Source organism: Dioscorea cayenensis, chromosome 4 (genome assembly GCF_009730915.1).
Source record: "Dioscorea cayenensis subsp. rotundata cultivar TDr96_F1 chromosome 4, TDr96_F1_v2_PseudoChromosome.rev07_lg8_w22 25.fasta, whole genome shotgun sequence".
Lineage (NCBI taxonomy): Eukaryota > Viridiplantae > Streptophyta > Magnoliopsida > Dioscoreales > Dioscoreaceae > Dioscorea > Dioscorea cayenensis.
In genome coordinates this window covers 4,314,825-4,330,937 of record NC_052474.1, presented here as the reverse complement: position 1 = coordinate 4,330,937, position 16,113 = coordinate 4,314,825, and the positions used below count along the sequence as shown (strand labels likewise).

Sequence of the window (16,113 nt, the reverse complement as noted above, 5' to 3'; positions counted from 1 at the left end):
GCAGCAAATTGGAAAATATCTTCAGGATTGACAGGCAGCATTGTAAAAAGGTATTTCAAAACACACCTCTAAAGAGTGCGAATAAAGAAAAACCAAGGAATCAGATTCATCAGCCTCAACAAAACCAAGGTAGAAACAGAGACGAACCCAACAGAATTAATTAAAAGCGGCACACACAAGAATCAATGTTGGGGCATGTCACTGAGAAGTAAGCATTTCAAAATGGCTGGTTGACACTAAAATAATTTCAGAAGGAACAAGTAGCTGAGAGAGTTATTAGCAATGTGTAAAAATTGCCCCCACATACCTTATACCAGACGGGAAGAGAAAATGTAAACAAACTCATGGGCATACTCACAAATGATTAAATGCAGAGTTACCTTTTCATCATCTCTCTTCTGCTCTTTCTCATTTGCCTTTTCTTTGGATATAACATAGTCCTCAAAACTTCCTTTTCCAACAGTCTCCTCACCGAGAGACCTAGAAATTACTAAAAGTCAACGATCAAAACACATTTCCTATAAATTGAATTAGATAGAATTAGAATAGACCAAGGTTTTTATGAAGTACTTGTACTGTTGACTATCTTCAAAGAAGTGGCAAAACTACTCAAAACCATGTTGAGGATGCCGAGTTATTCCCTATAAAAGTAGGTTTGTTCAGAGAAGTAAAACATATCAAGCTAAGTGATTGTGTAATACACACAAATAAAAAAAAAAAAACGGGCAGGGGATGTAAGCCATGCACACTTGATTGACAATAACAATTCATTAAAGTCATCTGCAGCACACAGTATTTTGATTCTTTTCCCTTTTGCCTTCATCCTCTCCAGAAACTCATCAAAAATAAGCTTTTAAAGACAAAATTTTATAAGTAATTAAGTTAATATTGCTGGTGCTCCCTAAAGGGTAACTCTTTTCTTGGAAAAAATTGAAAAATGATAAATATGAGGTGGTGTAGCATAGATAAGACAAAGCATACTTTTGCATCGGAGAAAAGCAGGATATCACAATTTTGTAGATAAAAAATAACTCTTATGGAATATTTTTTTTAAAGAAAAAAGAAAAAAAAAATGAAGTCACTTTAAATTTAAAGTAAATCTATTCAGTGAGGAAAATTGTAAATATATATATATATATTTTAGGGTTTCATTAAAAAAAAAATTCAATGTTTTGAAGGGAAATAAAATTGTATACGATAAGAAATAAATGAAATCAACGAAAAAATAAATCAGCAATATATTGACTAATATTTGGAAACTAAAAAGGATAATATTTTCGTGAAGAATCAAGCATGATCTGAACGTCAGAGTCAACATTATCTACAGACAGCATCCTTCATTTTTCCAAATGTCAAATTTCTATATTCTAAATTTGTCAATACCAACATATGCAATGTTTGATCTGAAAATTCATTAACTTGGAGTATGCCATAAGTAATTATTGCAGTTTAATTTTTAGATTCCATATATGGGCCAAGAATAAATTACAAACTCAAGAACATTAAGAGATTTTCTCTTTTTTTGTTGATTTATTTCTCCAGCAGTTAGCCCATTAAGTTAAATGTACAAAAATGCCAGTGATATTTTTCTATGAAGACCTAAGTCCAATAAAACATTTAGAAAAAGAAAATGTCATTGTGAGCTATTATTACCAGTCAGCCACAATACTTCAAGATATTGCACAATATGTTATAATAAGATAGCAATAAGTTGCATACAATACCTATAAAAATTCCTTCAAGCAGGAAAACAAAACATTTTAACAGACAATAGCCCCACGAGCTCAACTTAAATCCGATAAAACATTTAGCAAAAGAAAATGTCATTATGAGTTATCATCAACAGTCAGACACAAAATTTCAAAGATATTGCAGGCGATATTATAATAGTACTTAATAAATAACATCAACACCAAAATCCTTGGTAGGAAAAACATTTTAACAGACAATGGCACCATGAGCTCTTAGTTAGCAATTTATCATTCCAAATTTTCAATTGCAAGACTGGTATTAAGAAATGAGAGATCCGAATGCCGACCAAAACTCATATACAGACAACTATTTGAATACACCGAAAATCTAAAGCATCTTTGGAAAATAGTCTACACTTCCTGTAATGGAGCAGGACTCAACAACACATTCTGGTGATTAAAGACACAAAGTCGTATGCTGTACATCACCTTTGAAGTTTTATTTCAAGAGAGTGCGAAATCATTGTCCTCTAAAATAGTTGCCTTGAAGTATTCAAATGTTGTTGCTGATGTCAAAGCAATCTGGAAAAATCAATTGCAACTGTCAGAAACTAATTACTTCAATAAAGCATGATCCAGCAGCCATTACCCTACTTCGCTCTTCACTGCCTCTTTGATCCGTGTTCTATCATCATGATACTGCCAATAAAAGAAGCAAAAACAAGTTACACACCGAATGAAGAAATGGTGTTCACTAAAAGAATTGAAGACTGCAGTTAATGCTGTTACTGCAGGTGAGAGCAATTAAATTATGTATTTAGGAAAACAAAACACACACAGAAAATAGGCCTGAGACTGAGCCATCTTACAGTGCAGGAGTTTATTCCTTCCCCTCCACTTCGCCCTTTTCGAAACTACGCTTCCGCTTAGTAAGATTCAACTTATAAAGCCACCCATAGACTAATATTACTAACAGGCATTCTATGGTATATTATCAGATCATAACATGCAGACTAGAGAAATTAAAGTTAAACCGAAATGCAATTGCTGCATCATTGTCATCATAAATACATCTAACTATTTACATGTTTGAGATAACATAGAGCTTGATCGCAAAAGATGACAGAAGAATGCCATCAATTTTCTCATTCCTATCAACTACAATTTAATAAATGCTGCACAGATTTACGCTTGTAATCCTTCAGAGTTGATTCTTATAAATGAGAACAAAGACAAGGGATCTTCTAGCCTTTACTTTTATCAATTTCTTCTATAGTTTCACTCATCCATATTTGTTTTGGATGCTATCGGTACCATTTATTAGATTTTTATTGTCAGAAGACAGTGACTTATGGGCCTCAATACTTACCTGAGATCTTCAGGTAATGTGCGTCCATATTCATTATAAATGGTCTCCTCTGTTCTGAGGAATTACACAAATTGTAGCATGTAGAATGTTGTGCTAATGCTTATTGTTTGCAACTAACTTATTGTCGGTATCTGAAATGGAATCTATTAAAGATTAAAAGTTAGGAAAGAAAAATATGTATTTCAAGTCGGCAACCGGAACCTACAAGCTAAAAATAGAGCAAAAAGAAAGCACAGAGGACCTGTACTTCCTTGAAGATAGGGGATATGCAATCATGAAGTAGGAAGCCAATTAGTAAAATGTATTTTATTAATGTTAGGAAAACCATAAATGCAACTTTGGATGATCACTTCTGTAATGTTGGGTGTATTATACCAAACATCCTTAAATATTCACTAAAATTTGGTTATGTTGAGTAGAAACAATAGTGAAAGTTTTAAGAAATGTATGAGAGTAACCTGTTTCTCTAGCTCCTCAACAACATCTTCAAACAAGTTCTTTGCTGTAGCGCCTGATGTATTTGATGACACTGCAACAAATGCTGGCAAATCTTTAATCTGCAACCAAAAGAATTTAACGGTCATATGATAAATTGGAAATCTTAAAGCCTAACCAATAAAATTATTAATTTAAGGACACATCTGAAGGTGAGACTACCTTCAAACAGTAATCACGCCAGTGTGTTTTAGCTGTTAGAACCCCAGAAACAATATGTCCTTCCATCAACTTACGAAAATCATCACGGTTTCTCCTTTCTGCTCGTCTTAATTGCTCCTGTATATCCAACAACAATCTTTAGTATGATGGGTATTCCCACTCCCTTACCAAGGCCTAATAAATAATTATGATAATGATGAATGCACCTTCTTTATCTTCCTCTGTTCCTCCTCTTCTTTTTCCAAATCATTTACATAATCCTGTAGCATGGTGAAAGTAAAATAAAGCATCCAAAAGGAAAAATTAAATACTAATAAGAGGAACCAAACCTGAAAAATCTGCAGTCTATCAATTTTTTCAAGATGAGAACATCTTGGGTCACTCTCTAGACGGTCTTGAACTTTCCTCCATTGGCTGTTTGCCTGCATATTTTGAACAGATGGTGAGAACTTGTATCTTCAACCATAACTACTAAATATTCCCAGTATTGTTGAAGGATAATGTTCACCATTGACCTTAATGAAATCACATGATTCAAGAAAAGCCTTGTAGTCCACTATATTTCGCTTGTGCTCTTCCACCATCCTTGCCCTTTCCTGCAACAACATAGATAAGATAGATAATTTTCGCATAGGATAAAGTTACAAACCTGTACGGCAAAAGAAAAACAAACAATTATAAAAGAATGTTTACAAAATGTAAGACTGAGTGCAAGTGCCTCGCCAAAAGGGCAACCATGATTAAAAAGGCACACCTCTGATGCATAGTTGTCAAAGTTAGATATATAAATCAAGGCATTTTCAGCAGTTTCATATAAGCCAATTTTTCATATGTTAAAAGTTCAAACCTTCTTTTGGAGATCTGCTAAATAGGACTCAAAAAGATCCTCACGATCTCTAGCTCGTTCAATGGCTGTGAATCGCACATCATCCTCAAACATTGTGATAGCTTTGCTGAAATGGTAATATATAATTTGTTACCATGCATGAACATGAACACTAAGAAACAAACATCATATCAGCAATCAACTTTGATTAATCCACTCCAAAAAGGAAAACAAAGAAAGAAAGAAAGAAAGAAGTAAAATTAAAATAATAATAATAATAATAATAATAATAATAATAATTCTAAGAATAACAACAACTGGATGGTTTGTCCTAGAGTTCTGTGAGTGCAAGAGCACATAGAGCTGTTAAAAAAGCTTGTCATGGGCATAAGAAGTCAAGCATGTGCTCAGGCAGCTGAGCCAAGATCAGTTATAAGTTTTTGTTTGGGTTTCAGCCAAAATAAAATAAAATCACCATTCATTGAGAATCAGATTCCAGACCTCTTCGAAGAGTTTGGCTTTTATACAAACATGGCCGACCACCAATTCATCTTGTCATGCCCCATATAAGAGGATATGTATATATATATAATAGCAATTACTCCTATATATTAGACGGTAAACAAAACTTAGGCAGAGCTCAAATGAAGCCAACCACACTCAAGCTCAGCTTGAAATTAATTTTGAGCTTACATAATAACTCAGCCTCGGCACATCATTAAATGGCCAGGTCAAACTCATGCTTATTGCAAGAGGAGCTCAAGCTTGTCATGAGCTGCTTGTTTATTTACCAGCCCTAAGCACATATATAGACAACATACCTCCATCGAGTTGATGATGTGAGTTCTTTGCATTCCTGCACAGCATGAAAACATGCTTTATCATTGAAACAAGCATTGAAAACACAACACAAGTATTTTATCAGCTTACTTCTAACATCCTGGTAAATTCTTCACGAGCTTTTTTATGCTTTATACGCCTATCCTCAGCCTCCTGTTTTATCTTTTGGCTCAAGAACTGCAACATACAAAGTGAATGGGCAATGCTCTTCATGCAATTTCTGTAAAATAGCAATTCTTCTACAGCCTACCTCACTGAATGCTTGTTTCCTCTCAGCAAGTGTTTTTAATGCACTGTATCTCTTGTCATTGATTATGACTCGCATAGCCTGATAACATTTTCTAATGTCACAAGATTACAAAAATGAAGAGAAACAAGAAAATAAATGCCTACCTGCTCCCAAGTCCAGTCAGATTTAATGTTTGCAGAATCCAATAGAGCTCTAAAGGCATCTTTAGCCTCCTGAAACAAGATGGTTGTTAGCTACATCCATGAAACAAAGTCCAAACAAAGAGCTACAGATATAGCTTCCAGACCAGCTTATTAGCGTAAACCAGAGATTCATCAGTAACAGACTTCTCTTCCAATGGTGCAATGGTGTTCTTTGCAGAAAAAACACTGTTTAGTTTGGCTTCCTACAGTGCATATACAAGAAACAATGGGAAATTGTTAGAGCAAAATAAGGGCTGAGCTACTAGTTGCAGTAGACAAGGCTGTAGCTTACTAAAAAAAAGGGATGTTTTTAGGACCAGAAATATATGAGAAGATACAATTTAAGAGCCACACTCATTTAACAAAAAAGTTATACAAATGGACGCTATATTATAAGAAATTATTATCGACTAATCTAAGAAGATAACTGGTCAATGGAACAGTACAATGCACGTAAGCTTAAGCAATCTCAACATAACTTCCACTAGCATATCACTATTTTAATTAGAACGCACGCATTACAGGACTTTTTATTTGAGAAACAAGTTCATGTATTAGAGGTGACAATATTCAAATATTGCCAATATCAATAAATCCATTTAAACAAAATTGATATTTCATAAAACATAGTATGCTTTTCCACAGAATATCTTCCTCAATTAACAAAGTTGCCCTTTGCAGAACTTTTTGCGTATAACACATCAAACCACTAAAGGATATCATTGAGGCACTCCAGACTTAAATGGAACACGACTTCAGGAAACAACAGTCAGTATTAAAACCACATCCAATTTCTAGCAAGGATGATAATTATAATTCTTCAGGTTGTATAATGAAGCACTAACAACTCTTTAAATGGTGATAACAACGGTAATGGTTTCAGTACTGATGAAATAACCAGTTCCCATACTATAGTAGACGCCCTCCTTTGCATACTATACTTCTTTGCCCACTTATAAAAGGGAGCTGATGCAGACAATCAGGACATAACAAAAGAAGCTGACCTTAATAAGGTTCCAAGAAAACTAGTTATGTTGGCTTGTTTCTTTCACAGTAATTTACTTGATAAATGCTTAACTAGAATGAACGCATCACTCATCACCAAGTGCTAGCATGCCCACAAAGCCAGACCTAAGCATTATCAAATATACAGTGTATAGATACCATTGAAAACATAAAGATGACAAAGAAACAAAACAGCCCATGGAAAAAGAAATTGCACTGATAAAGCATTACATCATGAAAACCAATGATACTGGCAAGACTAGACAGGATCTACCTCCAAATAAGGAACAGGAGTTCCATCCGGAACATTTGCAGTATGTGGTAAGAGTGAAATGTTGTCATCAATCCTGCAAACAATATTAATATGTAAAGATTCTACCACATCAACCTAAAACATGTAAGGCAATAAAATATAAAACAACTCTGGATGAGCATACTTGATTGGACTTTCTAAAGTATCAATTGAATCAGCAACATTTCCAGGACAAGCAGATGCAGGAATAGTTGAAGGAGCATCACTTGTCTTGACATCTGTTATATCAATTGTATTTGTTGGTTTCACAGCAGAAGTGTCAGTTTCATTAGAAGGTATTGCAGCAACAGTTGGGGATACAGAAGATGTATTGGTGGATGGGTTAACAGAGTTGGAAGTTGTAACAGAGCCGGGGCTTGATGTTATGACATATGTTGATAAAGAAATAGATTGGCTTTTTACAGATGGATGTGGCTCAGTGGCAGTAACCACAGCAGTAACTTGAACAGTAGGTGATGCTCCAATCTCTGAATGTGCTGACTCCACCCCTATGTTCTCTGCTAGTTCACGGGCCAGCTGAAAGAACAAAAAGATAAAATGCTTCAATGAAAAGAAACTTGAAGACTCAAGAATAAATCCCATATTAAGTCCATCAGAAAGAAACCTTAAGCTCATCAGGAATTGTCCATTTAGACTGCTTTGTAACCTTGTTATAATAATACCTGAAAAATATAAACAACAATAAATGAAGATGCTTCCCAAGAAATGAAACATTGGTAAGGAAGTGAAAATTCCAAGCCACATATCATTTAGACAAAACAAAAAAGATTGATCTCTGAAAAGTCTAAGGTCACTCACTTCCGCCCCTCTGGAGTAGTGTGTTCCTTCCAGTTAGTTGTTGCATCCACTCTCTGCAAAAAGTATAGTTGAATCAGATTTGACCAAATAAACTACTAGGTAAATCCATAAATAAAACAATTTACTGAAGAATACCCAGAAGAAAAGAGACAAATAAAAACAGTTGTCGAAGCATTAGGCACAAGTTAATTAAAAAATATATATATTCAGCATCAGTTAGTATATCATATTGTTGACAAGTTAAGAGAGAATCAATTAAAATGGTATGGGCATGTCCTTAGACAACCAATAGATGCCTCCATAAGAAGGTCAAAACTCCCCAAATGAAAAGTTGTAGAAGACAGAAAAGTAAACCTAAAAAGGTTTAGCAAAAACTTTACGTAATGATATGGTAGAGCTTGGTCTATCTAGTCTTTTAACCTTTGATAGAGCAACATGGAAGGGAACGATTCATGTAACTGACCCCGGATAATTGGGACTAATGGCTTGTTGTAGTTGTTGTAGCAGGAGTAGCACTCAACATACCATATTGTCTCACAAAAATTATAACCTACACAGGCCAGGTTCAACAGTTCAAGTTGTATACCCTTTAACAGAAGAGCATCACTTGGTTATAAATTTATGATCAAAAGCAGTCATCCGTGACTATATGTCACTGCTCATGATAATAACATTTTATAGGGTCTTCTAACATTGATCAATACAGAATGAAAAGAACTTCCTTGGTAAAGACCAGATAAAATAGTTGGTTCATAATCATGCATCAAAAAACTCAAAATGAGATCACAAAACTAGACGGCCTTTTCAAATCAATTTAATATTTCTGAAACAAAACATCTCAAGTCTCAGGACAGATATCCATCAAAATGACTAGCAAATTTATCACATCACGTTCAGCTCACATCATCCATATCATAGTTCTGCCTACCTTCCATGAGAAATTTTCAGAAAAATAATATATATATATATATATATAATAGTAATAATAATAATAAATAGTTGGGCCTTTAATATAGACAAAGGTCCTCATGTGTGTGTTTGAAATGGGGCATGCCTCACACCAAATAAAACATAATATTCCCATTCAAGAAGTTTTACCATTGGATTTCACTATGGCACCCCAACATAAAACAATAGGGAACCTTGAAAATGAAATCTAAAGGAATACATTCAGCAATACATAATTTTGATGCTAGCCCACATCCCATGTGTCTTGGACACATTTACACACAACAGGCTGTTGATTTTTTTCAAGCACATGGTTTTCATATCACTGCACATATTGTGAATTGTGCATCAATGAATTACTAAGCGATCATCTCTCAAGCAACCTCGTAATACTTAAAAACTAGCTTAGTGTGATTAATAAAAGCATGAACACAAAAACCAGTGAGCAAGCAAAAAAAAACACATTCTCATTAATAGGAACAAAGCAGTTAAATGAGAAAAAAAATTTGAAAAAATGGTTACCAAAGGATCAAATGCAGTGGAAGCCTAAAACCAATGTGAAGGGATTAATTACTAAAATAACACAATAGCCACAGTTTAGGAGCAAAAGACAATCAGTGTTATGTCTAAGAGACAAGGGAAGGATACAGCTGTGCCAAAAAAAGTTAAGACAGCATGAATTTGCCAATTTGATAATTGAAAACAAATATGCAGAGCATCGAAAACAAATATTGGATTTAACAAAGATGGACACTAAATAAATGGTAGAAATTGAAGTCTAGGAAATATAATAATGTCAAATGGGCTTGGTGAATCTTCAAATTAAAATAATTATATCAGCACGACCCATACCACCATATGGGTTGCTGTGACATGTACCTATGACCATGGGCAACCTTAAACAGAAACAATCTACATTAATCTACTTCCCAAAATTCAATAAAAAAAATGTATTAACTTAGCCACAAAGCAGATTAGAAACTAATTTTCACGGTGCAAGACAGTAATCTGAATCTCCATTAAAAATGATGGTTTGAGCAGATTTGAAGGGATCACTACAGTAAACACAAAATTATTGCAGAATAAGTCAGCAATTAAGAAATTTGTGCCAACAGTAATTTAGAGTTATCCCTACATTCAGAAGCAGATGAAGCGAACTTGAAAAAATTCCAATGTCTATATATATATATATATATATAGAGAGAGAGAGAGAGATAAGAAATCAGTTTTACATAAGTTGAGATACTATAGCATTTCAACAAAGAAAAGCATAGGCTTAGATTATATGTCTCTGTTTCAAGTTCCAACAAAATTGAGTAAGGTTATCATACATCCAATGGCAAGCGACCTTTGAAATATGTGCTACCCTAACATCATAATAGAATGTGAAACAACACAAGTGCAATTATAGTTTACTTGCCATGTAGCCAGAAATTCCAGCAAATGCTAGGTACTTGAATAGTTGAATCAAACAAATTTTCAAATGGCCTACAGGAATGATCATAATCAAGGAGGCATATCGAATATGCAACAACAAGCATATGCAAATGTAGACGCATACACACAAGGATGTGCACTCAGAGAGACAATGGTAATCCTACACAAAGTTCTTGTTGACACAAGAAAATTCAACTCTGAAGTATTTTCTTCTGTACAATACAACTTTGCAATCGGGAAATAACTAGAACAATTAAATGGGTTTTCAATGAAAATTTTGTAGGATAAAACTGAAACTGGGAATGAACTATAATAATATAAAAAAAAAGATGCATGACAGAACTTACATTGAGACTGAAAGAGGTTGGCTGCAATGCAATTGCAATGAATTTGATGTCTGGCAAATGAAAGATTTTATAAGAAAAGAGCAATGCATGTATAACTCTACATCTTTAGGCAATTTATAAAATGATGTCTTAGGAAAATCATACAGAGAAAAGAGGTCACTAATCGAAATGGGTAGTGCTGCTAGGGAGGAAAAGATCAAAGCAAAATGATGAAATGAAGTCTCACAATTTGAAAAAAAATCATTTAATCATTTAAATTGATTGTTAGATTATAACTTGTGAAGTAGCAAATATGGATGGAAGTACAACTGTACAAGACAAGAGAAAAAATGTAGCTCCCAGATCATTCTGGAATGAATTGAAGAGGATGATATAACAATCAGCAACAAAGAGCAAGAGAATGATGAGGGACCAAGCGGACACAAAATCAACTCTAATAACCTTAAGTAGTGCTTTCGTTTATATTTACATTTTTTTTTTAATAACAACTACAATCCACAATTGATGTTGGGTCTAAATCATGATATGAAGTTGCCATTCATAGTGACCTTTTTGCAGAACCCCTTAACCCGCTAATTTACTGGAGCATAATCAGTGATTAGCTATTGAAAGAATGTAGCAGATCTTGTGTCATTCTCCCTGCAACCTTTAGATGCAAATCCAAGTCCCATGCACATTCTCAAACATATATGTAAAACATTTTTAACTGGTGCTCATAAAAGCCGATAAAGTTGATGATAAGGCTCATGCCTTGTGCACAACTGTGCACAATTACTAGCTCTACCAACCTCCGACCCCCAAAAAGTCGCATGCGAAATTAACCAGGAGTACATGCGCTAGAATGACTATTGACTGTGTTTACCCAACTGAAAGTTTGCCACTTGAATTGTTACTTGAGCTCCACAGGCGGCCTAGCCATTTAATATGAGGAAGGTGCTAATTGCACAACTATAGAATGGATGTTAAAATCTATATCTAACAAATGTTTATGCACATATAATAAGCAATTATCAAGTATGATTTAGCTAAACGTGCATGGACGCGCGTGCGCGCACACACACTCGTACAAACCAGTTCTGCAGATGAAATGACCCAAAGAAAAGAAAAGAAAAAGAGAGAGAGAGAGTTCATGAAGTCAAAAATCAAGCACTTGTTGCTCTAAACCAGAAGCAATAAAAATCACAAATTCAAAGCAAAATACCCATGGTTGCAATACAAATGCAGCAAGTTTTGGTATCACCCAAACAAGTAGACACACCCAACACTAATTCATAAGGAAAAGTCCCTTCATCATAAAGTAAAGGTAAATAGCAATAATTGCCTGCCTTGAGAAAAGTGAAATCCCGCCTTCTTAATGACCATTTAAAGCAGAAGATATTTTGCTCCAGACGTGCCAAAAGACATCTACAAACAGATGGAAGAACATGCGAAGAAGCAAAGAATATGCATAAAATAATTTAAAAAAACAAAGAAACTGAAGCTTGTACAGCTTACAACTGCCAGCAACTATATTAAGGTAAAGTATATAAACATAACTTCCAAATCCAGTATATCATGCATTCATAAGATGATCATCCGGGAACATTAAGAGATGCCTTTAATAGTATCACTCACCTCGATAGGAGTCAGCAGTTCAAGTGGCTTTTCCCAGCTAGATTGCCTAGTCATCTTATTGTAATAGTACCTAGACAAGTAACAGATACCAAAAAGAATTGGAAATGAAGAAAAAACTAACAACAAAATAAATTTAAAGAAGGACCTGATTGTTTACCATCCAGTTACAACCACAACATGGTATAAAATCAAGTCATCAATGGCAAACTAAGTCGAATAATATCAAAAGCTTGAAGGCAAATAAGCTAATGAAGTAATTAAACCAGAGTATGATCAAGTGAAGAAATGAGAAAACATAGATAGTCATATACCTCTTGCCATCAGCAGCTATATGTTCTTGCCAATCAGAGGATATATGTGGACCATTTGGTGCAGCACTCAATTGCACACCTTTATCCTGGATTTAGACAAATGTTTAGAATATGACCTCAATAACAGTAAAATGCAATGCTTATTGAGTAAAATAAATATATTTATCCACTAGAGCAGCTAAGAAGCCTAAAACACATTCATACAGGAATTGTGACAGCAGCAACAGAAGATATTGGTGTAGGGTGCACCAAAGGTGTCACAGAAACTCCACCCTGCCCCCCAGTCAATGCCCAAGGTTGCGAACCTGATTGCATATTAGGTGTTTGCATCTGTGATATTGGCTGATACTGAGATGGACCATTGACACTGCTTGGTGGCATACCATAAGATGATGCAAACTGCACATGAACAAAACACATGAACCAAAAAAAAAAAGGCATGTGACACAAGAATAGAGTGAGACAATGGAAAAAGTAGATTCATTGGGCAGCAATTATAAATCAGTCTCACAGTATAAGATGAAGAAAGAGGCATCCCTACACCACCAATTATAGGGGGGTTGCTTAATGGCTGAACAGTTTGTTGTGGCAGCATTGAGCCAGATGAGATGGGCATATTTGATGGGATATATCCCACTGGACCAGCTTGTGATGAAGATGGAGCTGAACCTGGACCTGGTTGCACTAATCTAGGGGGCATCTGTTGCATCAATTGAGGAAAAGAGGGTGGTTGTGTTTGGCAAGATGGAATTCCAACATTTGCTGGAGGCAATGGTTGCCCCACAGGCCGAAATTGTGGTGATGCCGCTGAGACAAACTGATGTGGTTGTTGTACTGGTCCTGCTGGAAGCATTGGTCTAAACTGCAATTCACATGTGAAATCATTCATTGAGATAAGTAAAAATAGCAAATCATATTAAACACAATTCAGTAGACGCAAAAATAGATACTTTCACCTGAATGGGCAAAGGAGGAACAAAATTTTGGGATGGAGGAGTGGGTCCCACTATTGGAGGACCAAGGGGCTTTCAATTTAAAAAACAAGTTATATTAGTCACATGCAAGCATCAAACTTCTAAACAAATAAAGTTTGCCTAGGGAAGAAGAAAGTGCAGTGAGAAGGAAAATGAAAGAGGAAACGAGCATGGGATAGTAAAGAACAAAAGCTGCAAAATTGGATAGCTGATGTATATAATACCTGTGCCCCAGGAGGTTGTGGATAACTTGCCATTTTCAAGCAGCAAGAATACGTACAGATCTGGAAGACAAAAATATCAAACAGAAAACATCAGTCGACCTATTTAATTGGATCATTTTAGAGAATGGTTTAGAAAATATATTCTAGAACCTCTTCTGATTATCTAAAACTTCTTCAAAATAAACACTCAGACTTTATCCAAATTCAGTTTATACAGAAAATACTGGATTAAAGATTCTTAGATAAATTGCTTTATAAAGGATTTGACTTCTCCTATTGGATGACATGGAAGCCTTTCCCAGGGATGTCATACTGCAAGATGTCATACTGCAGTGGATAACTGGGCTATATGACACCAATAGCAATCAAAGCAGGCGTAATTTCTGAGAAAAATAGCTAAATATATGCGACTATGATTTTTAAGAAAAGGACAAATTTAGCCTTTTCTAGGTTACCATGCCAGATTGCAGCAACTGCAAAACCTTCACCAATCTACAATGAATAATAATTGTGAAAAGATATTAAAGAAACAATTGCCATCAAATACAAAGCAATTTCACACGTAAAACCAACATTGATCAATATACTCCAAAAATTTATACCTCATGGATTTCACTTCCATTTCCAAAGGAACTAAAACAAATACCCAATTCAAACCCATCAATAACAAACAAGAACATAGGTATCCCAATAAGTAAAGAATATATGCCCCTTGATAAATCAAGTTTTCATGGCTAGAGCAGAGGTATCAAATACATGCAGTCGATGCAAGAAATCGGAAAGTAGTTGTTGCTATAAGTACTAGCTAGTAGGGGCAATGGCTAGTAAAATGGTCAGACAAACCAGCCATTAGGGTTCCAAGATTGTCTTTCAGTTTACAGCACTAGAGGATTTGATAATGGGAGAAACAGAGTGGATGTATGGGTTGATGATGGAGGCAGGGGGTACAGCCGTGAATGCTTGCTGACAGGAGCAATGGCAGCTGAAAGCTCATGGGGGCCGTTCTAAAAGTTCTGAGAGAGTGCATTTTTAGATTTTCACACTGTTTCGAGTTGGAGTTAAATATGATGGGAGGAGAATTACTGCAATGGCTGGCTAGAAGGTGAAATGGCTGTAAAGGATCACAGGCGCCAGCCCTTATGGATCCAACATTGTTTCTTTTTAGGTATTCAGAGAGTTTGAAGTTGTGATCCCAACTGCTTGATTCAATGCACTGGGTTGATAATGGACAAAAGTGGATCTTGCCATGAGACCAACCTAGCAGGACCAATGACTGGAGAGAGGGTAGCATACTAGCATGAACCAATGCTCAGAATTCCAAAGATGTATCTTTCCAGGTTTTCAAGCAGTTTCGGAAGCTATGGTCTCAGCAAAGACAGAGTACACTATAATGGTGAAGAGAGGTATTGTTGCCATAAGAGCTATGATTTCGACAACAGCATGTGCAAGTGTTGGATGAACCAGCCCCCAGTGTTCTAAGATAGTTTTTTTAGTTTTTCACTGTTGGAGGCTATGATCTGAAAAACATTAAATTTCATGCACATATTGATGGTGGAAGGGGGTTATTGTTGCCATAAGAGCTACCTGGCAAAATGCCATGACCAGTGACAAGATTAACCAGCAGTTAGGGTTCTGAGATTTTTCCTTTTTAGGGTTGTAACTATGATCTCAACAGACATGAGTTCCATAAACAAGATTGAGGTTGGAGAAAAAGGGCCTTGCCATGAGACCATCCTAGCAGGAGGAGTGGCTGGTGAGGCCAGCCATTAAGATTCCAGGAGTGTGTTTTTCTAGATATTTAAAGTGCAAAAAGCTTTGATCAAGGCATATGGAGCCAATGCACAGGTTGATTATGGATGAGAGGGTATGGCCTGGGTTCTAACTAGCAGGATCGATGGCTACCAAAAAGGTCGCATTGCGGCCAACCCTTAGGGTTCCAAGCTTGTGTTTTTCTAGGTTTTCAGTATTAAAGAATATCCTCTAAAGATACAAGGAGCCGATCCACGGTTTGATAAGGGATGGGAGGCTATTCCCATGAGTGCTAACTGGTAGAAGGAATGGTAGATGCAAGGATCACGCAAGGCAGCGCTTAGGGTTCCAAGAATGATGATGTTCATTCGTTCTTGAAGCCAAGAAACGAAACACCAAGGAAGGATTCTAGAGCTCGAGAAACAGATGGCAAGGCATGGGAGGAGGAAAGTAGGTGAAGGAGAAGAAGGGATACCTGGGCGCAAGGCACCGCCGATGCACGATGCTCGGCGCGAGGATACGCAAGGCTGTGCGGCTATGCCCTATACCACTACCAGTACACGGAGTCTCTCGACGGT

General features: G+C 35.9%; 1 protein-coding gene across 3 annotated transcripts in view; it reads right to left on the bottom strand.

Annotated features, from left to right (window-relative positions):
* The window catches only part of LOC120258382 (pre-mRNA-processing protein 40A-like), a 21,630-nt gene extending 5,517 nt beyond the window's left edge, over positions 1–16,113 (bottom strand). For all 3 annotated transcript variants that reach the window (XM_039265757.1, XM_039265758.1, XM_039265759.1), the window contains exons 1-22: positions 16,011–16,113; positions 13,787–13,846; positions 13,545–13,613; positions 13,100–13,450; positions 12,793–12,987; positions 12,589–12,674; positions 12,278–12,347; positions 7,932–7,984; positions 7,738–7,795; positions 7,258–7,649; positions 7,095–7,167; positions 5,920–6,018; positions 5,777–5,845; positions 5,634–5,711; positions 5,474–5,560; positions 5,365–5,399; positions 4,565–4,670; positions 4,233–4,313; positions 4,047–4,139; positions 3,924–3,977; positions 3,718–3,834; positions 3,519–3,617 (exon numbers count right to left, since the gene is read on the bottom strand). In XM_039265757.1, the coding sequence (XP_039121691.1) occupies positions 3,519–3,617; positions 3,718–3,834; positions 3,924–3,977; positions 4,047–4,139; positions 4,233–4,313; positions 4,565–4,670; positions 5,365–5,399; positions 5,474–5,560; positions 5,634–5,711; positions 5,777–5,845; positions 5,920–6,018; positions 7,095–7,167; positions 7,258–7,649; positions 7,738–7,795; positions 7,932–7,984; positions 12,278–12,347; positions 12,589–12,674; positions 12,793–12,987; positions 13,100–13,450; positions 13,545–13,613; positions 13,787–13,819 (2,298 nt within the window). In that variant the 5' untranslated portion in view covers positions 13,820–13,846; positions 16,011–16,113. The remainder of the gene's footprint in view (positions 1–3,518; positions 3,618–3,717; positions 3,835–3,923; positions 3,978–4,046; positions 4,140–4,232; positions 4,314–4,564; positions 4,671–5,364; positions 5,400–5,473; positions 5,561–5,633; positions 5,712–5,776; positions 5,846–5,919; positions 6,019–7,094; positions 7,168–7,257; positions 7,650–7,737; positions 7,796–7,931; positions 7,985–12,277; positions 12,348–12,588; positions 12,675–12,792; positions 12,988–13,099; positions 13,451–13,544; positions 13,614–13,786; positions 13,847–16,010) is intronic.